Source organism: Polyodon spathula, chromosome 38, assembly GCF_017654505.1.
Source record: "Polyodon spathula isolate WHYD16114869_AA chromosome 38, ASM1765450v1, whole genome shotgun sequence".
Classification (NCBI taxonomy): Eukaryota; Metazoa; Chordata; class Actinopteri; order Acipenseriformes; family Polyodontidae; genus Polyodon; species Polyodon spathula.
In genome coordinates, this window is record NC_054571.1 from 927388 (window position 1) to 953593 (window position 26206).

The 26206-nt window shown below is 39.7% G+C and overlaps 1 protein-coding gene across 2 annotated transcripts in view; it reads right to left on the reverse strand.

Moving 5' to 3' along the window:
• Positions 1 to 871: 871 nt before the first annotated feature.
• Positions 872 to 26206, reverse strand: part of LOC121304464 (proto-oncogene vav-like) — a 35752-nt gene continuing 10417 nt past the window's right edge. The window contains exons 2-19 of one of the 2 annotated variants that reach the window (XM_041235619.1): positions 20129 to 20245; positions 12379 to 12437; positions 11965 to 12030; positions 10985 to 11093; positions 10341 to 10439; positions 10161 to 10229; positions 9050 to 9153; positions 8448 to 8547; positions 7927 to 8022; positions 7067 to 7135; positions 5667 to 5753; positions 4852 to 4931; positions 4077 to 4203; positions 3786 to 3895; positions 3295 to 3396; positions 2681 to 2775; positions 1895 to 1917; positions 872 to 1130 (exon numbers count right to left, since the gene is read on the reverse strand). In XM_041235619.1, the coding sequence (XP_041091553.1) occupies positions 924 to 1130; positions 1895 to 1917; positions 2681 to 2775; positions 3295 to 3396; positions 3786 to 3895; positions 4077 to 4203; positions 4852 to 4931; positions 5667 to 5753; positions 7067 to 7135; positions 7927 to 8022; positions 8448 to 8547; positions 9050 to 9153; positions 10161 to 10229; positions 10341 to 10439; positions 10985 to 11093; positions 11965 to 12030; positions 12379 to 12437; positions 20129 to 20245 (1719 nt within the window). In that variant the 3' untranslated portion in view covers positions 872 to 923. The remainder of the gene's footprint in view (positions 1131 to 1894; positions 1918 to 2680; positions 2776 to 3294; positions 3397 to 3785; positions 3896 to 4076; positions 4204 to 4851; positions 4932 to 5666; positions 5754 to 7066; positions 7136 to 7926; positions 8023 to 8447; positions 8548 to 9049; positions 9154 to 10160; positions 10230 to 10340; positions 10440 to 10984; positions 11094 to 11964; positions 12031 to 12378; positions 12438 to 20128; positions 20246 to 26206) is intronic. The other variant, XM_041235618.1, reaches the window with a different exon arrangement.

A 26206-nucleotide genomic window follows, 5' to 3' on the forward strand; every position in this document is an offset into this window, starting at 1 on the left:
AAACCCTTAGTGCTTTTATCAACCCCGTTTCAAACACTCAGACGTACATTCTGGGTAAAGCTTCTTGAGAATATGTTAAGCTGTACAGTAGGATCAAAGAATCAAGGCGTTACTGGTTCAGTTTTTACTGTGAATGCTTATCACAAAATCTGACAGGCAGGAAATCTGCATATTTTTTTTTTAACTTCTCATGTGCTTCAAAAGAATTTGTCATGCATTAAAAACAATAGCATTTCCCATTATGTAAAATGCACAAAATATGGTCATTGTTTTTGTGTTGGACACAAATCTAAAAATGTTTTAATTTGATTTTTTGTATTCCATGCTGTCTTCAGTACAATGCTTTACTATACCTCTCTGGGCTTTACAGGGCCTTCCTATACTTTCTCATGCTTTCACTATGCTTTATTTCGCTTTGCTATGCTATTACTATGGGAATCTTTTAGAAGGGACAGGCCACGTCTGTCTGGTTTGTTGAAGATTTGTGGAGAGCCTGTTGTCGGCTTGGTTGAACCGTTTGTTTAGATACAGTAGCTCAGAGTGACTTGTTTACCCATGCAGACCACACCATTTCCAAGCACTAACAAAAAGAAAACTACTAAATAAAACAGACTAATAACCGTAAGTCATCTCTGCAATCTACCCTCGCTGTATACATGAAAAGGGGACTTTGATATGTGGGACAGACATGCAAATCCACAATCAGGACCAAAGAAACAATAAGATGTGCCTGTGGCCCTATATCCCAAGCACTCCCTTTCTTTGCACTGTAAATCCAGGGATGGCAATAAGACTCCTATTGCACAGCAGTTTCACCCATTCCAGGTTTTACTATTTACTCATTGGCCCCAGTGTGTAGGTAACAAGCTCAGGTAGATAGTTGATACTTTCCAAATGCCAATGAAATACAAGGCATATTTCAGCTAACATTTTCTATTCAAGAAAACTGCATTAGTTGTAGGTGACATTCTTCCAGCAACCTTCTGAATGTTCAAAACAAAACTTTGTGAATGGGTCCACAGTCTATCTTTATTGCTTAATCGGGGTTTTCTACACATCTGGTAAGATTTTTGGCTTATTTGCTTACCTGGTTCATTTGGCCTATGGACAGTAGTTCTGTTGTTTTTATTCTGTTAAAACAAAAACACATATTTGAAAGATACTCTGAAAGCTTTTATAAAGAGTTAAGGAAAATATAACAAGTGTAAAACTCTGATTCTGAGCGCAGCTGTGCAAAGCGTGCTGCAATCTGGCTGCTGTCGGGGAAAGAATGTTTTATTGCTTGAGAAAGTGTCAATAAAACTGACCTCATCTGCCCTGGTGCAAGCAGGAGTTCTCTGGTCAAAATATTGCTGATCGAGATAAGCCAGCAGCTAAGCTTTGCATTCAAAGGGGTGTAGAGACTGTATAAACAGCAGCACTTGGAGGTGCACTGGAGAAGCATCAAGATCCTCCATGAGCACACACCAGCGCTGTGTCCACTGCTGCGTCCACAAACTGGGAACTGACAGCATTGCTTCATCTCTGCTAATAACTAGTGGCCTCATTATCGTGTCTAATGATAGCGATTATGCTGGAACTTTTGATTATCGAGATCAATAAAGAAACGTATTCAATTCTGCTTAGATCCTTGCTGTGTGTGCTTCTTCACACAGAGAAATACATAAATAATTACATTTCCATACACGTTTACTGTTTAATAACTCATACTTTTTAAAAAGGAAAACACCTTGCGCTGTTTTACAAAACTAGAACCACACAACAGAGCAATGCAATTAATTCAGTGCCTCTTTAGAACTCTCAAGAGCCTCATTTCGTAACATTACAGAGTTTATTTCTGTCCTGTCAATTGATTAACAAGTGTATAAAACATTCGATGAATAAAGACACATACCTTTTTCAAAGTGCCAGACAAATCTGAAGAGTCAGAAAATGGAGAGAAGATTTTTAATAATAATAATAATAATAATAATAATAATAATAATAATAATAGTTTATAAATCATTTGACTTGCACGCAATATATTTGTCTGACTGTGCATTCAAGGCCTGGCTTCTGATAGCAAATGGAGACTCATAAAATTAAAACCATTTCATAAACTGCGCTCCAGATATTATGAGTAAAGAGGTATATTTATATCAGCTGTATGTGTCGATCAGCACAGGCTAGTGCAAATTCTACAACAGAATGTAATATGTGTCTGTCTGTGTGTGCTATAATTTAGAACGTCCATTTCAAAATTCCTATTAAAGATATGGGATTGCACTGTGTTCTAGATTACATCTACAGAGTATATGCGATGGGCACTCGAAATGAACAACGTGATCAGCTGCTTGCAAAGTCCAATCATCTAGCTGGGGACTGGGGAAGATGTTGGCTGCAGAGGAACCCTTAAAGGCATCCATCGATGTGCACAATACCGGAGAACCGAAAGCATGACAGCGATCAAGTCTCTACATGGGACGCACTTTATCATCTTTCGTAACAAATACAAACGCGGGTCTTACAGTACAACCCATTTTGCTTGAATTTAAAAAGGAAAATACACAATACTGAACAGACTGGGTATAAGAGTCCCCTTTCTTTTAATATTGAAACGGGCGGGGTTATTCCGATCACATCACTTGATCAGAGCCCGGTATGCTGTTCTGTATTGAGAGGTGATTTTATCACCCTGTACCTGAATGCCTTCCACATGCTGCCACTCTCCCGAGACACTCCTTGTGTGCGGCCACTTTACACCGAGTGCAGCGATAGCCTTGGAAAAAGATCCCCCTGCAAAGGAAATGGAAGAGTCTGGATGACCAGGGAGACCCCAAAGGGAGCAACGTAATACCACAGGGAATGCATTAAGATTCAGCTTCGAGCCATTCCATGTTTTCCTGCGAGTCTCAATGGGAAGTTTCGTGCGTCCAATTAAGCTACACTAAAAGTTTGCATTTCCACTATGCTATTCTTTACCATGCTTATACCAACATATTGCAATTTGCCCTACTTTACCATGCCTTCTTAATAAATGAAGATTAATAATAATAATAATAATAATAATAATAATAATAATATAATAATAATAATAATAATAATTAAAGATCTAAATTATGTTCATATAGTTTTGTATTTATAGCTGATGCAAAACGTTTGTCCATTGTTGTGGCGTACCTAATTATATTATCCTGGCCCAGTTTAATTCTGTTCTGCAGCAATCCCCACACCAGCTCAGGAGATCAGCGGGCCCCAGTGAAGACAAATTGACCCCGCCAATTTTTTTCCCCTTAACCCACGCTGGCCACGCACCTCAAGAGCATCTGACAGGCCTTGCAGGTCGTGGTTTCCTCGAAGGAGTTCATCTGGAAGTCGTGGCTGTTCGCTGTGCTGTTCTCCGGGTACATGTTGGACCTGCGGACAAGACCGTAGCAATATATTGTAGGATTCTACTGCAGAACAGAAGAAAAGCCCAGGAACAAGAAACAGCCGTTCGTCCCAGCAAGGCTCGTCCCTTGTTAGCACACCCTTCTCCTTTTGTATGTTAAGTACATTGCACATGTGCATAATAACATTGTAATTACATGTAAGCACACATGTATTTACCACAGTAATTAGATACATTCATGTAAAGGATTACTCTTTTAGGTTTTAGTCTCTGGTCCCTCTTTGTAAATCATCTCAAAAGTTAAATAATAATAGTAAACCACAAAGTAAATAGCGGTTCCTGGAATCTCTAGCAGGTAATCAACACAGCGTGGAATTTACTGCCAGCCTCGACTGGAGCACAAAGGTTTCCTTACATGGCCATCTCAAACTGCTCCAGCCATTTCTTCTTCAGCTCCTTGGTTTTGAAGTAGAGTTCGTAGCTCTGCTGCCCGTAGGTGTCTATCAGGACGAACAAGTGGCTCCACTGCATCAGACACAAACAAGACGAGAGTCGACTCTTAGCTGCTGGGTATAATATATCGTGCACCCAGTATAGGGGCTGCTACAGTGTATATTATAAAGCCATTTCAGATAGCTGTGTCACATCCATATCTGACACCTGCTGAGCTGAACTGATCTCAAACTGATTCTGTGAGGCTTCTTACCTTCTTGTCTCCAGAGGGGTCGTCTCTCAGCTGGTAGTGCTGCAGTTCGATGGTCTCTTTCAGCTCCATGGACTCGCTAGTTTTCTTTTTGCAGACAAGCATGGCTTTATCGAACAGAAACGCATACCTGCGCAGATTAAACACACACACACACACACTTGCAATAAATGTAAGGCTGGCTGGTCCAGTGGTTAAAGAAAAGGCCTTGATAGCAGGAGGTCCCCCTGTTCAAATCCCAGCTCAGCCACTGACTCGCTGCGTGTGACCCTGAGCAAGTCACTTAACCTCCTTGTGCTCCATCCTTTGGACGAGACTGAGGTCCTATTAGAAGTGACTCTGCATCAGTTGTGATGCACACTTCACCCCCTAGTCTCTGTAAGTCGCTCCGGATAAAAGCGTCTGCTAAATTACTAATTCATAAATCAGACACAGACCCTATTTAGCATGCATGACTGCTATAGTCATTGGTTTTCCTATGACCAAAATATAATTCATTTTTAATTGAATTCCTTCCCTCTTCAGCTATCGTTGTGTTTCTCTTATTCCCAAACATGTAACTGTAACCATACAGAACAAAAAATGAACCACATTTTCGTTAGTGTGGCCCACACCACCCCTTATAAAAGTTTAATTGAGCTTTTACCAGGCTAATGCCAAGGATTTCCCACGGTTAACTTGGGTTTCATCATGCCTCACTACACTTCGAGTCACTTTTGCCACAGTATACTATCGCAGTAAACTTTTAGACCCCACGGTATTGAGAATCCCCGCGTACCGGTCTTGCTTTCGTTTCTCCACACATATCTTGAGTTCTCCGTCGATCTTGGGTCTCCCGTAGAGAGCCAGGGACTGTGTCTGGGTTTAACAAAAAGCACAGAAGTGAACTGTTTGGCATCAGGTAAGCAAATGAGGTGTAAGTCATTCGGTAAGCAAATGAGAGTTTAGTATTGTCAAGTACAGAAGAATTAAACAGCATGGAAACAACAAATGATTTACAGCAAGACTTGGGGTGGAGATTGTAGTGGCCATTTTTCTCACTTGGTCTTGTTGGAGAGACTGTTCATTGAAATCTCTTGCATAGTTTTAAAGAAGGGACGATCATCTATTCAGAGATACCAGGGTATTTAGTAAGGAAGGGGTCTGAGTGAGGAGACATGGGCAATCCCAAGCCTTAGTCTTGCTGTTTTCAAAACTTTTGAACACTACTGTATATTAAAATGAATAACTGCTAGTGTTCCCAAGATACGTGTCAAAATGTCAGAGACACCTCTATACATTGCCACAATCTGATACTCCCAAAGACGATGCTAAATAATGCTACTACCAAGATTCATTACAGTATATAAGAGGTTTCAAAACGTGTGGATCCCTCATTATCTTTTGGAAACACTAAAAGAAACTTCAAAACGACAAGCGCTTCGACAAGAAGTCTTTTTCAAGAATTCATGTTTCTTTAAGTATTTCCATACCATCGAGCTTTTAATACTTACAAACGCTATATATCTATGGCCTCGATAGCCAGTGCTGAACATAACGTTAATACGAAATGCAAGTTTGATAATTTCGGTCAGATTAATCGCTTGGCCTTACCGTGTTCTCTATGGAAAGCTGGAACGATGTTATCTGCCTGAGGATTTCATTGTCTCTCTTCACTTCGTTTACGCACTGCGCTAAATCCTGCAGGAAGAAAAGCTCTATTAGTGAAGCGCCCCCTGGTGTATACTGCCGAGGGGTTGCTGTTAACAAGTGGCCCTTCTCGTCCATGGTGGTCCCTACCCATTGGAGCACCCCCACAGAACACATAGTATACCATCCTGCTTTCCTCAAACTGTGGGACGGGTGGTTGAGTCAGAGGGTTCCAATTCTATCATCTAGGGAAGTGGGGGGATTCTAATTTCTGTGGACCATCGTAGCGCCTGCTCTACAGTGATGTCACTTCAGGGGTGTTTAAGAAAGAAAGTGCTAGACTAAAATAAGGATGACCAAAGCTGTTAAATGACCTTAAAACTTCTTTTCACAAAACTGCACCAGAAAGTGCACAGCTAACCGAGCAGTGATATTTACAATGCGTCTAGCTGGCCCACCAGAACAGGGTGCGTCTGTGAAAATAAATATGTGCGTCTTACGTGTCTGACTTACCGGCAGGCAATGCATGGTGGTTGGTTTTTGTATTTGTCATGCTGTTTGCAGTATTAGGGTTAGAGAACCTAAGTGATTAATGAGCCAGGGAGATTTTTATTAAACGAAACTAGAGGTGTGAAAACCCCTAACACGTTAACTACCTAATTTGCCAGCCAGTTATAAACCAGACAGAGGGGTCTTTCTTACTGTACATCCTTCTACCAGCCCCTCTCCACCCAAGCAACTGCAAGATTCATAGCAAGAAAACCGGGCAATGCTTTTGTGACAACACTATATAACCACACAGAAATACAGCAGGCAGAATTATAAACTCTGATTAAAAATGCCTGTTAAAAAAAAACGTATAGCTACAGTACAGGAGCATCATGGGAAATTCATACCTTAATTAAAGTTGAGTGTATATATATATATATATATATATATATATATATATATATATATATATACACACACACACACACACACACACACACACACACACACACACACACACATACTTTACATATAATTTTCTGCTCAAAAGAGTGAACTTGACACTTGTTAAACATACACAAACATTTGAAAGGTGGTTCTTTTTGGGGAAGTTCAAACTTTTGTACTGTAAGTAATTAGATATTTTATATTTTTACACTATATCTGAATAAATTGTACGACGTTACATATTTTTAATCTACCATACCCAGTGGAAATCTGACTTGACACAGATGCTATAAAGTGCAATTCAAGCCATAGTTGTGGATTAAAACAAAAAATATGGCCCCGCCATAGCCCTTATAACAACGACAATAATTCACATTTCTATAGCGCCTTTCATCACAAGAATCACAAGAAAGGTCAGGTGGACTCACCCGCATGGCGTCCAATGCTGTGCGCAGGTTTTCCTTATCAGTCACATTGGAGGTGTGCTTCACAAGTTCCTAGAAACCAACAGAGATTCACTCAGTCCTCAGACTCCGGCATCACTTCTAATTCACACTGCTTGCAAGCACTTCTGCACAGCAGATAATGTTCATGCTATGATAACTGATGTTAGCCAGTTTTAAATTGTGTTTTTAGGTTTCATTGAAGACTGGATTCCTATATACGAGGTGCTAAGGCTATAATAACACATAGCACAGCCCGATATTGATGTGATACAGCTATATGCCTCCAATCATTGTGTCTTTACATAGTAAATACATGCGTGCTAAACTATGATTGAGATGCAGCTGTGTTGCTGCTGTGTGGGCAGTGTATGCTGCTATCAGGGGAAGACTGTTTTATTGCCTGGGAAAGGGGCGATAATATACAAAACTGACCTCACCTGACCTGGTGCAAGTAATCCTGGTCAAAATGCTGCTGACACACATAGATAAGCAACTAAGCTTTGCACGTTAAGGGATGCAGAGACTGTATAAACAGCAGGCTCTTGGAGGTGCAATCAAGAAGCGTACCTGAGTCCTCTCCTGACAACTCACCACCACGTGCCTGTGCTTCTTCCTGAGGGCGAGGTCATTCATCACTGCTTCATTTCTGATTATAGCTAGGTGCTACATTGGTAATGTTTAAGCAACATGTGTGTAACTTATTGGAATCAATAACAGGAAACACGCTCAATGTTGCTTAAATCCTTGCCCTGTGCGCTACTCACGAATAAATCAGTGATTCAGTTCCCTTGCATAATCCCAGTGTAATATGAGGGGCCCTGGCACTGAGAGCTGGCCCTTACCTGTAGAAGCAGGTGGTATTTGAGAACCCGCTGCATCGGTACCATCAACAGATCTCTCAGTGTGAACCTGCCGTTGTTCGCTCTCTTCGAACACTCCTGGAGAGACGGGGGGCAAATCAATCAATCAATCAATCAATACATGAATACCATTGTTCAAAAATCATGGTAACGCTTTACATTAAGTGTCTCGAATTACTATGTATTTGCATAGTAGTTACTTAGTAAATGCATGTGTACTTACACATCGTTACAAAGTTATTATGCACAGTTACAATGCACTTAATGTGGAAATCCTTTTGCACAATATCTGTAAGTACACAATTGTATCAGAAAAGGGTTTAGGGTCAGGGGGTTAGGGTTAACTTTAGTTAAGTTCAGAGTTAGGGTTAGATCATGCAAAAAAAAAATGTACACATTAAGTGCATAACAGCATTGTAATTATGTGTAAATGAACAGCAGCCAGGTGATTTACTGCGAAGCCCAGGATTCTTAACATTAGACTGGGTTAGCGATCACATCACCTCCAGCTTCATCCTCACATCCTCCCTCATGTTGGCCACCTTGTCCAGGTGCTTGGATGAAGACTCCACCTGGCTACAGTACGCCCCATACAGCAGCAACCTGCCAAGGTATTACGAAGGACAAAATCAGCCAACCGGCAAACTGCGCTAGCTTATTTCTAGCTAAAAGGCTGCAGAGCTGTTGAAGACGAACGTTGAAAGATTTAAGCAGTTTGAGCATGGTTATACTGCTTTTCCCATGGTCATACTTTGCATTTATCATAGTTTACCCTGGTTTACCGTTAGGTTTTTTTTTTTTTTACTGTGCTTTACCATACCTTGCTATTCATTACAATGCCTCCCTATGCTTTACCATGCTTTCACTGTGCTTTATTACACCTTGCTATACTATATTATTATACCTTGCTATGGGAGACTTTCATAAGGGTTAGTTTGGCACGATTATTTTTTTACACCTGCTTTACCATACCTCTCTGATCTTTACAATGCCTATGCCTTATAATTCTTTCTCTGTGCTTTATTACACTTTGCGATGCTTTAACTATGGGAGACACAGCACTGTCTGTGAAAACAGCTGTCTACTGTGTCCATGCAGGACGCACCTTGTCTTGTATTTGATGAAAACCTGGTAGAGATTATCGGCGTTGAATGTCAAGATGGAGCTTCTGACCTCTTCCAGCAAACTGCTGTGAGTTTGAAACAGTTCCTTGAGGGGGGGACGGGGGGGACGATGACACAGACACAGTTAGAAAGTTTCACTAAACTCATTTAAAATACTCCAACAACCTCCCACCCCCATCTCCGCTCTCCTCTCTCCTGTTCCCCACTGATAACTTTAAACACTCATGCATGCATTTGGAGGCTTGCAGACCCACAGCTTTCCATTAAAATATTTTTGAAACGCATCTTTTTACCGTACCTAAGAATAAACCCAGCAGAATTAAACCCCTGACACACAAGTTTAAGGGCTAAATTCACACAGCTGTTTGCTCCAATGTTTGTCTTTTTTTTTATCAGAAAGGAAACACACACCCAATAAAGTTACCAAACCAGAAATAAACAATTAAGACTTTTAACTCAGGGGCTTGAATGAAGAATTTATCTGTTTCTTTTTTTTCCCCCCGTTTAAAAAAAACGATAATAATAATTACGCTGATGAAGATTTGGAGTAAATATAATCTAGCCCTGTGCTGACAACATAAAAAAATAATTATCTTGAACACCTGTCTCATTAATTTTTCCCTAAGAATGAAACCCACAGAATGAAACACACCAAAATACTGAAAGCACAAAATGACTGGAAGCTGCCACAGACCAATCCTTACACTTTCTCACCCTCAACCAACTAAATTCAATACCACTGTTTCAGATCTTCATTTCTCACGCTATACCAGTTACCAGTTATGTAAAAGCGTCCCAGCTTTACAAACCTTTACAAAATACCTACAAGAGCTAAAATAAAGCAAACAACACATTTAGATATTTAAATCGCTTTTTTTTGTGTCTAGACACCCCCAAAGCGTTGTGTACAGCTATGTCATCGCCCTATAGAATGAACTAAATTTTAGGTGGTGCAAAACTTTTGGCCAGAGCTGTAGGCAAGAGCAAGACCGGTCTAATCAAGCTCGTAGTAAAGCCTGGAATGGCTTAAAGCGCTATGTAACAGGAGTCTTATTTTCCACGGACCTGAGGAAGATGTAATGGAAAAGATACCTCAATGTTGATGAAAATGCTCTCGATATCACTCGGTTGCAGGAAGCGCTGAAGAGGTTTCATGAAGTGCTAAAATGTAAAATGAAAAAACACACCTGTTACTGAATGCATTTATTAAAATATGTATTTCATACTGTTAGCAGTCGTAGGAGCCTCTCCTCTGGTCCTGTCAAACCTCACGTTTAAGATGGATCCCAGGGTTTCGGTGTATTTCTCCTCTGTCTGTCGGATCTCCTGGAGACAGCACTGACGCTTGTCTACCTCGGTAATCTTCTGATGCTGTCAGAGGAACAAGAGGCTTGCGCTTTAAGGTTGTTTTGAAACATTTGCTCCAAATCGCTAATACCACGTTTGTATTGTTTTTTTTTTTTTTTTTCCAGATTGTAAAAACAGGTTCAACTCAACGGGAAATAAACCAGCAGGAGATTAATGTGAGGTCCAGTTAGTAGTCCACTGCTGTTTCTTATTAGTTTTAGAAACCAAGATTATCAAAGCTGTTTATTGCAAATTGTCATTATCTTGTGTTTTGTTTTCCTTTCTGGAAGGAAAGAAAAGGTAACGCTTTACATTAAGTGTATCTAATTACTGTGTATTTACATAGTAGTTACTTAGTAAATGCATGTGTACTTACACATAATTAAAACGTTATTATACATAGTTACTGTGTACTTATTCTTTTAGCACAATATATGTAAATATACAATTGTATCAGAAATGGGTTAGAGTTAATGTTCGGGCTAGAAGGGTTGGGGTTTGATCATTAAGTACATTGTAACTATGCATAAATACCCTCTCGGAGGATACACGTTTACAAAGGGGCTTACTGTCTCTGCTGGGGCATCGTGCCTCATCAGGTCTTCGTAGATCTCGTCTCCCTCGTTATTCTCATCGTCCACGCAGTCATAGAGGTCATCATCCTCCTCCCCAGTGTCACTATGGAAACAGACGTGTGTCAGCACTCATAGTTTTCAATAGGCAGCAGTTTTTGCCCGCCAAACTTGTTTTAATTGTAATGATTAGAATTGCATTGCTGGTGTGTACAATACAAGTGTTGGCCCCAGTCCCAAGATTACACCATTGTCTAACCATATCAGAAAATGTGGTACCACTGAAGCTTCCATTATACTGCCGTAGTGTACAGCACCACTACAATGCTATAGTGGTGCCACTAAAAAAAACGTTTTATAAAGAGCGCTATACATTTTTTATCACGCGACAAAACGCTTTCGCAGCTCAAGCGAGACACAGACAGCACGCGACAGAGCGGAAGTCCAACGTAGAAACATTAATTTGAATGCATATTACTATACAGGCTCAATTTCACTCCAAAACAAATATAAAACTATGCAAAATTGCTAGTGACAAGATTACGATCAAGCATGATGTGGAAATTATTGAGCGTCATCTCTGAAGGCATTTCAAGAAATCCCACTTCCCAGGCATATACAGTTCTTTTGAAATGCCTATATATTATCTTTCATCTCTGTGTCGTTATAATTGCAATGAGCTTTTTTCATAAAGCTCTGGGTATTTTTCCACGGCAAGTACACATGTTTTCTCTGTCATTATGGATACTGGGTAAAGCTGGTAGAGCGTGTGCATTTGAAGCTGTTCTCTGATTGCTCAAGTCCCTAGACGCGTGAAGCAGTCACAAAAAATAGGCTTAAATCACGCCACTGTCTTCTGGGGTGTGAAAGATACTTATCAGAAGTATAGGTTCATATACTGGCTTGTCGCATTGCGTCTGGTGTGTAGCAGCCTGAGGTTCTGTGCAACTGTAACGGAGATAGACAGTGGAACTCACTCAATGTGGTCAGATAATCCATTGTAGATTTCATCATCAGGAACACTATCTTCTGTGGGGAAAGGCCTGAAAAAAAAAAAAAACCCAGCTGAAACAATCCGATGCATCCTTGTTTTTTGTTAGACTGTTGGTTGTTGATCCAGCAAAGTTACCGACCTGCTCAGCCACACCTGGGGAAAGGCAATGGATAGTAATGACTTTAGTTCTGCTGCTACACCAGTATAGCAGTGTTCCAGATTCAAACCCTACTGTTCTGTCATCGGTAAAATGACACACCGCAACAGTGCATTATACATTTACTTCTTCGTCTTCTTCCTCTGTTATTGATTTGCATTGGGCCTGGCTGCAACTATGTGTCTGATACAAGCAGTTTACATGTCTGAAAGGCATCAATAAACACAGCAGTGTACTTACGAGACCCCGCGGCTCTGTGCGATCGCAGTGTAGGATAAACTGGACAGGGCTTCGATCACCTGCAAGAGAAACGCATCTTAGCGGTTAGTTTTCGGGGGGAAATAAACGCAAATAAGCCCCCACTGCTGTGCCCCACGATGTTTAATTTGATACTGACATCTGATAACTACAGGGTCAGGAAAAAAAATACCCACATGGAAAGAACATGCATTTCCAATAGCTATTTTGGTAACAGTTTCCATGAAGTGTCTAATTACTGTGTCTTTTCATAGTAGTTATTTTGTAAATACATGTGCACTTACACATCACTGCAGTGTTATTATGTATAGTTACAGTGTACCTATTTGCGTGATATAACCCTAACCCTAACCCTGTTCTGATACAATTGTATACTCCATGGGTTTTGAGCAGGACTACATCCCCCAGAATGCCATGGGGTTAGAGTGGAATCAGCTGGCACTAATTTGATTGGAGACACCTGTCTGTATACAAGCAGGGCTCAGATGTGTGAGTCTGTGTTAAAGCTATGGCCTGTAGAGAGACTTGTGTGAGGGGAACCTCATGAAAAGGTATTGAGTGTCCCACACTGTGTTTAATAAAGTATTCGTGTTGCTGGTAAACAGCTGTCCGATGTTTAGTTAGAGCCATCAAAGTATAATTGGCGCGCCATGGTGAAGTTAAGTTTTTGTTTATTTTGTTATGTGTTTGTCAATTAATAAATATACAGGCCCTGTTTTTTTACTCTAGAAAACAGTGTTAAAAGTCCAGAATGTGGCACTCTGCCACACTATACACAATAACATTGTAATTGTGTGTAAGCACACATGTATTTACTATGTAACTGCTATGTAAATACACAGTAATTAGTCAGCCCTCTAAAGATGTGATATAAAAATGGCTAAATAAGACACAATTGCAGTAGGAACGAGTAGCAGCGTGGTTATAACAGGTGGTGCCCCAATGATGTTTAAACACTTTCACATGCCATCTTTGCAGGGTATAACTTGTTCTGCTTTCCCGAGATCATCTCAAACCCTACAAGCCGAGTTTCATGAAGTTCTGTCTTCATTTAGATCCAGAACTTTTTTTGTTTGACAGGTGACAATTATACAGTTTTCAACTGCCGAACCATATGATTAAATCCTGCAGTTGGGTGTCGCTGTTTAGAGCAACTGTCCGTTCTTCAGGTGCGTGTTCAACCCTGCAGCCAGTACATCACGGCTGATCTCTCAAGAAAGTGAAACTCAGCCACACCCGTCTATCTCTTCTGCTGGGATTGTGATTCGGTCAGAAACCACGACCTTTAAACAGAGTCAAGCCTGGCCATTCATCTAGAACTTTACCAAAACACTTACAAGAAACACTGTCAGGTAGACAAACCCCTTGAGCTAAATATAAGAAACATCCACTGAATGGCATTGAAACATCTGGGATCGCTGTGGCAATGCCTCAAATGTCCTGCAATGTTGGGTCCTGTAAAGCTAGTTAGAGTAGTTGTCCTCTATCCTTTAGAGTTACTTTAGAGAAATTGTTCTGGGCTTTTGGGCTTACTCATGCAAGAAAGCAATCTAGGTGCATCATGCAAAGCTATTAGAGGCATTGATTTTTCATGAAAATGGGCTTTCCTGATGCAAGGTACTGTAGATTCCTAATAGCAGTGTAATGGGCATGGAGGCTATGGCAGCAAAATGCATCAGTAAAATCACCCTGCAAATAGAATACAGTGAATGCTTGACATATGATCAATGGTGCATTCTTTAATAGCAATGGTTCTGTACACAGAGGGAATGGTAACACAGGGGCAGTTGCAAAGGTATTGGGCTGCTATTGGTTGAATGGAACCACGGCATTTGCACCTTGCACAAGGTGTTCGGTAAAGTGGTTAGCAAATGGTTTTGTGGCGAAATAATGTGGATTTCGATTGAGCCCAAGGTCCAGTTACGCAAGTTTCCCACAGTGAAAGCATAACAACATGTAATAAATCGTAAAAGCATAGATAAGCATTGTAAAGAATAGCAAGGTATAAAGTAGCAAATCATATTAATAAACATGACAAACCAGGGTAAGCTATGGTAAATGCAAAGCACAACCACGGGGAAAGGAAGGTAAAACTGCAAGAACACAGTGCAAAAATACTGTGGTCAATGTGTAAAAGAAGGTTATGTTTGTACAATCATTCATTCTATCATTGTTCTCTAAATCTTCCTTCACATGCCTTGGAGATGCTTCAAGCTTGACAGGAGATCCTGCACTGAGCAGACTTCCTTGTTCCATTCAAGTCTCATGACAATATGACCGTTCAACTCTGCCAGCCCTGCCTACTCTCTCTTTATCTAAGCCCTCAAGGTCCATAAGAAATTGAGTGCCTGTTGTTCAGACGGTCTGAAAATACACTTGAGAGTGACTCAAGTGTCACGAGGCGGAAACTGATAATTTGGACGCCCGGATCCCAACCTGGCAGTAAATGTTAAATCCCTTTTTGACGCACCTTGTTGCAAAAATAAGAAAGCATCATTTTTGTTTGTGGGACACAGATCCCTTGATCGTTATAGGGTTAAAAGTAGAATTGGTGAGGCTGGCAAAGTTTGAAAGGTCATATTAAGATACTTGATAACTCAATATTGGAGCAACAGGACCCAGAACCAAGGATAATAAGATGGCATTTTAGTTCCATGCTGTTTAATGAAGTTTCTGCTGCTATGGGGGTAACACATCTACTTGCAACACTTAACACCATCCTATTGTAGTGCATTCTGGTTCCCTCACACCACAAAGCAGGATATGTTACCATAACGACCGGTCATATATTCCTAATTACTAAGCTGCAGCTGCAGATGCACATGCAAATTTGCAGATAGCAGAAAAACTAAACTCACAATTGCTTTTACATTTAGAGTTAACTGTGTATAGCTATGAAATGTCACAGGTGGTGCATTTTCTGGTGCATTTTCTTCTTCTTCTTCTTCTTCTTCTTCTTCTTCTTCTTCTTCTTCTTCTTCTTCTTCTTCTTCTTCTTTTGTTAGGGTTTACTTTGTATATGTTTTTTTGTTCCTGGGAATATTTTTGTAAAAAATACTGAAGCAACCGTCTGCCCTCAAACTGGCTCTGAAACATGTCTCCTCTCTAAGTTCAGCCGGTACACCAGAGTGTAACCATTAACCAGTCCCCCCTGCAACACTGTCCCCAGTAGATGTAAGAAAATCAAACTGACATGTAAGATCACTGTTTGGGGGGAGATACGAATCTGAAGTTTGTCGTTATCAACATACGATTGTACACGTTCACTCCATTCATGGATGGGTTCTTAATTCAAATTGCAAATTATCTCATTTTAAATGAACCAGTGCTGTTGTTTTCTTTTTCTTTTACTGATTCAAAATTTAATAATAATTTAGGTCAGATTAACCATTGTCCAAAAATTTCTCGAGGAAGGGGGGCAGCAATTAATCCAGACCAGCATGTCAGTTGATGAAACTTGGTACCTATGCAGTACAAAAAACACATAGAACAAATGGGGGCAGAGTGTTGCAGGGGGGACAGGTTTATGGTTACCCTGTGGTGTACCGGTTGTACCTACAGAGAGAAGACATTGATATTTCTTAACTTTTAATTTTTTTAAAAAGAAGAAAGAAAGAAAGAAAGAAAGAAAGAAAGAAAGAAAGAAAGAAAGAAAGAAAGAAAGAAAGAGTGGTCTCTGATTTGACTAGGGAATTCAGCAAACATCAATTTGACTAGGGAATCCAGATAACATTCAGTAATCTCACTGAAGAGACAGAGACGGACAGTCTGATAACAGCTGTAGATTTGCAAAGAATATGCCAGCCTGCGGAAGTATCAGTGCATGAGGCCACGCTGCTGTTTGGCTGCCAACAAGAATCAGAGAGCAAAAGAAAAACCAAATCCATGCTCTGCCAGCGCCCGCAATCGCCAGACGAACTGAAGAATCAGACCCATCGCCCCATTTCCCTGGACCTGTGCGGTGCCCCGTGCGTGCAAGATGTGCTGGTTCAACGTTAAAGGGTTAAACAATCCCACAAACCTGCCTCAATCTGTCTGCAGTTTTTGAAATAAGAGCATGATCCAGAAAGCATGTATTTTCATTTTAAATCACAATCTCTCCAGGTTAAAGGAAGCTCCCAGTCTGTTACTTTATCACTGCAGTCGAGTGAAAGTCTCACCACTGCTTCAATCCCTTCCTTCCCCAATGTACCTTTTACAAAACTTGTAGGTAACACTTTATTAGTGCTACTTATTAATGTGTTATAAATGTATAATAGGTGCATAATAACTAGGTTATAGAGTATTAATAAAGCATTATAGATGGCTTACAATCATGCAATAGCCATAGACAGGATTACGTTTAAACATCCCAAAGTACAATGTGTGGTTAAAAACTGCTCCCTTTATAAAAATGTAATTCTGTTTAAGGTAATTTCATGGTTAAACATCTCAAAGTAGAATAGGTGGCTAAAAATGATCCCCTTTATAAAACTGTAATCCAGTCATATAAACCATATATGATGCTTTATTAACAAGTTATAACACAGTTATTGTGTTATAACATAGTTATTGTGTTATAACACGTTAATAAGCAGCACCGAAACATGCAACAAAGAGTATCCACAAAATGTTCACCGAAATAGTTTAAATATTTTAGTTATGAAATATCAAGATTACAAATCATTGAATACGTCAACTATACTTTCTGTTGTTGTTGTAATGAAATTCTCATCTAAATTACACCCCTGTATTCTATATATATATATATATATATATATATATATATATATATATATATATATATATATATACTCCTAAACCCAATAATACAGTTTGATTCTAAAACAAATAACAAGACAATGAACAGATTTAAAGCTGCTCTAGTTTAAGCATTGTTGCAGATCAATCCCTCCAAGCAACGCTGCTCTTAAACCTTGATGGCAATGACTACTTTAATAATGCTAATGCGCCCATCACCCATCGTGCCAGAACTGTGCATGTGCAGGTATTGTGCACACGTGCTTGTGTGTCTGTACACATACCGTTCATATATGGGACATATGTTTGCTGCATAGAAAGAAAATCTCAAAACTACTGAGAGAATGGCGAAGTGCAAAATCGTACTGGATTTCTACGCAAGGGGTTACTGACTGTGAAAATGCATTCTAGTTGTTTTACACGTAGGAGCCAAAAAAAAACCCACAGCCAGCGAAGGAGGCGGTAACAACCACCCCCCCCCCCCCTTTCACATGTGCTGTTTCCTGCTTTCAGAGGGCTCGCCTCCCTGTTTGGTTAGGCCACTGAGATGTCTCTAAAAGACAAGGCTGCATGCAAAAACGACAGGCAAATCAGACCCTAGAATTTGAATAGGCACATAATGCAGTGAGCTTTACTAGGAAAGCCTGTGTTAGGTGTGAGTCAGGACGCACAGTATAGTAACTAACCCTGGGAAAACGGCTAGCTTTTGGTCCGGCTGATTTTGACACAGCAATTGTAGGAACAGACTCTGGTTATCCTTTGCAGCTCCTAGGTGTAATGTGATACTGTGAAGTACTATGTTGGAAATTCCATTAAAAATGTAAGAGGAAGTTCAAATATTCCTTTGAATCAGTTGGAAAACACACGATTAGTGCCACAATACAATGCAAAATAACAGTAGCACTTTCCATTAAGTGTTCCAGATCACTGTGTATTTACATAGTAGTTACTTGGTAAATACACTCGCCCTTACACCTAACTGCAGGGTTATTATGCAAGGTTGCAATGTACTGGACGTGTATGACTTTTAAAGCGCATTGCTGTGAAGAAATCTGAGCATTCACATTTGCAGGAGTGTTAATTGCACTGGATTTGGAACAGCATTCCTGGTTGATACAGACATGCTGCTATAGAACTGCAATCAACTGCCAGCAAACACATGCACAATCCTGTTCACCCTTAACCAGCCGCATGCTGACTAGATCATCTTGAAGGAGGAAGCTTTACAATATATATATATATATATATATATATATATATATATATATATATATATATATATATATATATATATATATATATATATATATATATATATATATATCTAACACCAGTAATAAAACACAGCATTCATGTTTAACAAGGAAGTCAGCCTGCTGTTATCTAAAACTACACCAGATAACCCTGAACTTACAGAACCGAGACGTTCCAGAACAATCGCGCCTGCATTCCCTATCGAACCCTCGGCTGGGCATTCAAAACACAAACCTACATTATCACACACTGGTGCCCTAATCTTTGTGATGGATATCTTACAGTTACCCGGCCATGGTAATACGGCAGGAAGCAAGATCTTTCACGTTAGCTGTAGCATTTTATAACTGCAACTGTTTAAGAACTGAAAACCATTAAAAAGGTCTAATTAAGCAAATGCTCCTTTCAATGAAGGGTCTAGTTGAGTAATTGAGAGCTCAGTTGGAATGAAAACCAGCGGACGCACGCACAGAGGGGGTCCCCAGGACCAGGGTTGGGAGCCACTGACCTAATACAATGCACTAGTCTTTGTACCCTAATAAAAGTCTCCCATAGGTAAAGCATAGTAAACTGTAAGAAAGGATAGCGAAAACATGGTAGAGCATAGGGAAGTGTTGGAAAGCCAAGAAAGGTATGGTAAAGCAAATAAAAATAAGACATCTAAGGGTCTCAACTTTGCACCTTGAAACCACGATCATCACAGAGTTCAGCGTGGTTGCAGAAATAAGAGGTGGGAGCGGCAGGCCTTCAAGACAGGATTTCTGTGTTTACAGTGGTTCATGGGGAAGCTACTGCTATGCAATATGGTCAAGCAGGGTTTAGTAGAACATGGCTATCCACAGGAGGGCTCATTGAGCTCTGTAATAAAGATCTTCCAAAGTGGGGCATTGCATTCAAGGCTCTTAATGGGTTTGTAAAGACTACAAGGGCTCGTCTAAAGTAGAAGTTTCTTCGGTAACACTTTGCACTACGCGTCTCTAATTACTGTGTATTTACACAGTATTATTATTATTATTATTATTTGTTTATTTAGTAGAAGCCTTTATCCAAGGTGGCTTACAGAGACGAGGGTGTGTGAACTATGCATCAGCTGCAGAGTCTCTTACAACAACGTCTCACCCCCAAAGACGGAGCACAATGACTTGCTCAGGGTCACACAATGAGTCAGTGGCTGAGCTGGGATTCGACGCGGGGACTTCCTGGTTACAAGCCCTTTTCTTTAACCAATGGACCGCCTCCTACTAGTAATTTAGTAAGTACATGTGTGCTTGCACATAATTATAATGTTATTATGCACAATTACATTATAGCTTACATGTAAATATTTTTGCATGCTATAACTATAACCCTAAACCTAACCCTCACTCCAAACCTACCCCCTAACCCTTTTCTAATAAAATTCTGTACTTCCCTATATCGTGCATAAAGATTTACACATAAGCTTTATTGTAATGATGCATAATAATATTGTAGTGATGTGTAAGTACACATGTATTTACTAAGTAACTACTGTGTAAAGAAACAGTAATCGGAGACATCTAGCAATGTAAAGTGTTACTGTTTCTTGTAAGAGTCCTAAATTCAGCACTATTGAATGTTTAAAAGTCAGGGATGCTATTGTTTGGTTCAGATGGTACAGTAAATTACAGAACAGGGCAGTCTAGTCCTTGCTCGCACAGCAGGCGAGTGAAGCCAGTGGTGAGACCCGCGGAGGAGGTTCGCATGGTAGAGTCCTTACCTTGGCGAAATCTCGCACATCAAACAGGTCAAAGGCCTCAAAGAGCTCGCTTTTCTTCATCCCGAACTGGTCCAGGCACGCAGACAAGAACGTCCGAATGTTCTTCAGACACAGGAACTGGTTCAGAGATAAGAGAGAAAAGGGGAGAGATGTTCACACCAGGAACAGGGCACTCACTGCTGCCCACCGTCACCTGGGGTTTCACGAACTGCAAAATGCGATTCGTTTTAAAAAACAGTTTGCTTAGTATTTTCAACATGCGAGCTACAGCTGGAAGCAACAGCAAAAGCACATGTGTAAAGCTGAGGGAACATGAAGCCACTTTGTGGCTTGGAACTTGGTTTCACGAGATGAGGTGTCAGGTCACTGCATGGCACACCAGGGGAGACTTGGGATTGAAGCAAAATTGATTCAAAGTAGGTCTCCTTGTCTCCTGGAACCAGGTTTCAAGCCACTGCCCCTGAAAAAAGTGGCTTTGTGTTCTCTCAGGGGCAGTTTGGTCGATATGTGAGACACAGCTACTGTATTTTTAAAATAGATTGTGGATTGTGGTTTTGAACCCGTTCCTAATCATTTTCCTGATCCACTCATCATTATGCAGTTGATCTTTCTACTACATTATCCTAATGTACAGCACTATACAGCATCACTCTCATCCATGCTGCTCCACAGCTATAAGCATCTCCTCTTGCATTGTCTGCAGGGCCGTTTTTTACTTCACTGTACCTAAACAATTCCTGAGCAAAAGGGGACGATAATATATGCAAACCAACATGGAGAGGTGCTCTAGAATATCGTACCTTCAAAAATGTATATGATACACAGCTATGGCCAAAAGTTTTGTATCACTCGATAGAATTAACTAATTTGGCTTCATAAAGTCTAATGAAACCTGCTGAATAATGTTATGTTAATATATTGAATTACATACCGCTAAACTGACTAAAAACCGACGCACTGAAAAATGTGACATTTTGAAATCTAACATGAAATATGGTACTGTTATTATGGCTTCCAGTAGACCTTTGCAATATCATTTTGATTACATGATGTTAAATAAAAGATATAAATTATGTTCATATTATTATTTTTCTTTTTTTTAAAAAATATTGCAAGTTTTCTGCACTTTTTCTGCTATGCAGCTGAAGGTCTTTTGTCCAAAACATCCTGAAATAAATGATTATTTCAATTATTTAAGCCTTTTTGTGTACATGCAAAAAAAAAAAAAAAAAAAAAAACTTAATTTTATATATACTTCTGGAAATATATTTTTCGTATTTTTTTTTTCTAAATTATGAAGCATACATACATGCTTCCAAAACTATGTTTGAAATGTTGGGTAATAACTTGGAATATGTAATTCTTAATGATATATCTTTCAACCTTCTTTTCTCTTTCATTATACTAAATTAGTTCATCTCTCTCTCTCTCTCTCTCTCTCTCTCTCTCTCTCTCTCTCTCTATATATATATATATATATATATATATATATGTTTGAAAAGACATATAGCCACAGTTTACAAAAATGAAGAATATCTGCATAGAGAGAGAGAGAGAGAGAGAGAGAGAGAGAGAGAGAGAGAGAGAGAGAGAGAGAGAGAGAGAGAGAGAGAGAGAGAGAGAGAGAGAGAGAGAGAGAGAGAGAGAGACGACTAAATAAAACCAGATAAACATACATACTTGCTAACAACGAATGTACGCCTGCTGTGGTCATGCTCCAATACCTTAAGCAGACCACTTGTTCGCCTTTTATTAAACCTGTACAAGCAAGTGTTTCGCCTATTTGACAGGTGGTCAAGGCAAAGCGAGCCCTGTCTCGAGAGTTGCGAGGCTTTGTATTAAAATACATCAGTTCCATTAACTTATCTGTTTAAAAAAAAAAAAAAAACCCAGACAAACACAGATGTCAAGTGACATGTTTTGTGCATTGATCCGAGCTCAAGGCGAACAATACTTGTGCGTTGAACGATTTGCAAACAGGGTCCGAGTGAGACTGCGAGGAAGCCCCAGGAAGTCAGCAGACCCTGTTTACAGTAACTGCGCTCACTGTTACTGTAGAGACTGCCCGAGGCTCAGTGATGTGGATTGTAACAAGCGACTGAGTCGCAGCTTATGTGGGTGGGCTTCGTTCACTTTAGCAGTTCATTTCACCTTGGCATTTTATATTTTTAAGACTTTTAAAAAAAAGGCCATCGCGTACAAGTAATGTGTAATATGTAACAAATTGCAATGGCAATGTAATGCACTGTAGTGTGGAGATGATCACAGTATGATCAAATTAATATACTCTCTTTAATTATTGTGTATTTACATTGTAGTTACTTAGTAAATGTGTACTTGTACATAATTGCAAGGTTATTGCGCATAGTTACAATGTACTTAATGTGTAAATCTATTTGCATGACCTAACCCTATCCCTAACCCTAACCCTAACGTTTCAAATCATTCATGGAAAATTCACAGTGTTGTAACATTTTGATGTATCTTGAAACTGTTTGGCTGCTTGGCACACTTCACTTGTCATAGTTTTCTCTGCTTTCAAAATGCTTTGCTACACTTTGCTTCTACAATGGTAAACTGCAACAAAAACCCTTAGAATTCTCCCATGGTTATGCGATGCATTTATCATAGTTTACTGTGATTTGCCCTGTTTATTAATGTGCTTTATCATACTCTCTTTTCTTTACAATGCTTACCAATGCTTTACCATGCTTTGACTGTGCACTTTGCTATGTTATAACTTTTGTAAGGGTACTTTTAAAAGGGAAATAAATAGTTTAATTGAAAAATACAATCATATCATCTGTGTGTGCGTGTCTCTCTGTGTGAGTGTGTGTGTGTGTGTGTGTGTGTGTGTGTGTGTATGTCTGTGTGTGTGTGTGTGTCTCTCTCTCTCTCTCTCTCTCTCTCTCTCTCTCTCTCTCTGTGTGTGCATATGTGTGTGTGTGTGTGTGTCTCTCTCGCTCTCTCTCTCTCTCTGTGTGTGAGGTCACAGTGAAGCTACATTCTGAAAAGCAAATGCAGCCACACAGTTAAAGGTTAGAGCAGAAGCAGGCCTGCACTGCAGCTGATGCTAGTGTTTCAGTGAGGCTTCAGTTCTGTTCTGACGGTGGGGCAGCACCCTTGCAAAGCTGCACACTGAGGAGCTGTGGTCAGACAAACATTCATATTTCACAGCAGCGCTCGATCGAGGGACCAACCAGAATATTCTATGAAAGTACTATTGTGTGCTATATCAAAGCTGCATCACTCCATTGCAAGAGAGCTGATCTCTTGTTCTGCAGTGTACATGAGACAGTACAGTAAAACTTTACATTAATGTAAAATTAGCATTTCCAGACAGCCTGTGAGAGTTTAAATGCAGTAACATCTAGGGTTTCCCTTATGAAAGTTTACCACGTTTTCTCTGCATGGTATTGTTGTGGTTCTACCATGCCTTTATACGATGCATTTATTAGAGTTTACCCTGGTTTGCCATGTTTATTAATATGCTTTATCATACCTCTCTATTACAATGCTTACCTATGTTTGGCCATGCTTTCACTGTGCTTTGTTACACTTTGCTATGCTTTTACTATGGGAAGCTTTTATGAGGGTTAGCTTACCCTGTTTTTAAAAAAATGCTTTACCAGACCTCTCTGTGCTTTACAATGCTTCCCTATGCTTTACCAGACCTCTCTGTGCTTTACAATGCTTCCCTATGCTTTACCAGACCTCTGTGCTTTACAATGCTTCTCTATGCTTTACCAGACCTCTCTGTGCTTTACAATGCTTCCCAATGCTTTACCAGACCTCTGTGCTTTACAATGCTTCTCTATGCTTTACCAGACCTCTCTGTGCTTTACAATGCTTCCCTATGCTTTACCACACCTCTCTGTGCTTTACAATGCTTCACTATGCTTTACCACACCTCTGCGTGCTTTACAATGCTTCCCTATGCTTTACCGTGCTTTCTCTGTGCTTTATTGCACTTTGCTATGCTGTTGCTAAGGGAAACTTTTAACGTTAGAGCCAGTGTCCTCTCCAGTAGTACACTGCTGTACTTTGCTTGAAGAAACGTCTGGTGAAAAGATAATGCAGGCAGTGGCTTCTGTGAAGATGGCTGGGCTGATCTGGCCTGTGTTACACAATCTAACCTTTGTTACATATGTCTACAAAGCTCACCAAAAATAAAGAAAACACAAAAACAAATGCTTTGGAATTATTGCAAAGATCATAAAACCCCCAGGGGATGTAATTTGTAGTTTCCTGCTCCAACCACAGAGTTACATCTCATCATTGCTGTCAACTTGAAAACCCTCTTTCTGCAGCCCTCAAAGGACAACCTTTGGTAGCCTTCCACTTCCTGTTTCCTGTAAGGGTGGCTTGATCCCAACTGAAGCTTCAAAACAAGAGCACGCCCCTCTTGCATTCATCACACTTCCTGTCGCGTAAAGCAACGCACAGAACAGACAGACTCTGTGCTTCTTAATATTGGGCTTCTTCTGTGACATGTGTGTAGGGTTACCAAGTTTTTCAATGTGAAGAATGAGGACATTTATTGCTATTCTTCAATTCACTGAAACCACAGCTGCTCCAAAGCAGTTAAAATAATAGTATATAATAACGCAATTGAAACATTAAACATCACATGTGTTTATTGCGGATCATATCAACTCAGAGTTTTCCCTCTGCCATCTAATCAAAACACGTTAAATGTACAAAAAGCCGGATTATAAAAAAAAAAAATAGACTGACTATTAACATTTAAACTTATGATGTAGACATAATCAGAAATATTAAACAAATAATCCATAAGATTATTTATTTTAGTTCTGAATGCCGCTAACACGATCTAATTAATCACTCTGATGTTAACTTTCTGAGCACATTGATGCTGTTTTGTATTTTAATAGACAAATGTGAATACAAAAGCAAAAACTATTTAATGATTTTAATGTTTCTGACCAGGATGAAATATTAAGGCTGAAAACTGGGACAGTCCCAGTTTTAGAGGTGTCTGGTAACCTGACCACGCACCTTGATTAAAGGCATCAGCAACGCATCACTTTTGAATTAATATTGTTTCATAAATTATAATAATCACATATAGCTGGTCCCGTTTGATAAAATAACACGCAGAAGTATTTTCAGATAATTCACTCCTATTTTGTGGAAGCAGTGTACTGTAACAAACAACACTGAGTTGTGGTTTAGTCAAATGGGTTTTTCTAATAAGCCTAGGCAAACACGACTGGACAAGCACAAGTACTGGTGCAAAGCTCTGAAAAACTACAGTATCGGAATTTCAAACCAGGATTCAGGGAGGCATTACATGCAGAACAGAGCCACTTCAAAATGATTTTGCATGCTGGGTGCGTGCAGCTATCCTGTAACACTGATGTGCATTCACACACATTTTTATCACATCCCTTAGTTATGCAAATACACGTTTTCTACTTCTGTTTATCTGGTTTGCATCAGGGCTAGCCTGTGACAGGGTGTAATATGATAGTCTAATTGCATAGCATTTTAAATTCCAGCTTTTAGTGTGAGCTTAAATACATGGGATTAAATTGCCATGCAATCTTAAATCAAAGTCTGAGGGAACACAAATTGGGTTACAGGAGACAAAGTTTCAGGACACTACATTGCACACCTGGGTGAGACATGGGATTTGATACAGCAAAGTTGCCTCAAAGTTGGTGTTCTGGGTCTCCTGGAACCAGGTTTCAAGCCACTGTTCCTGAAACCGTGTCTTTGTGCTCCCTCAACTTTAGATTCACTGTACGATACAATATATACTGTATATAGCATGCTTTATTCATTCCCCCACCTAATATCTCTCTCTCTCTCTCTCTCTCTCTCTCTCTCTCTCTCTCTCTCTCTCTCTCTCTCTATATATATATATATATATATATATATATATATATATATATATATATTATATATATATATATATATATATATATATATATATATACATACATACATATATGTTCCTAACATTTGATCTATTACCTGCTTCATATCCTATTAGGCATGTTCTGCATGATTCTCTACTGTTGTATGCAACATAATCTGCCCTGCTTACTAACT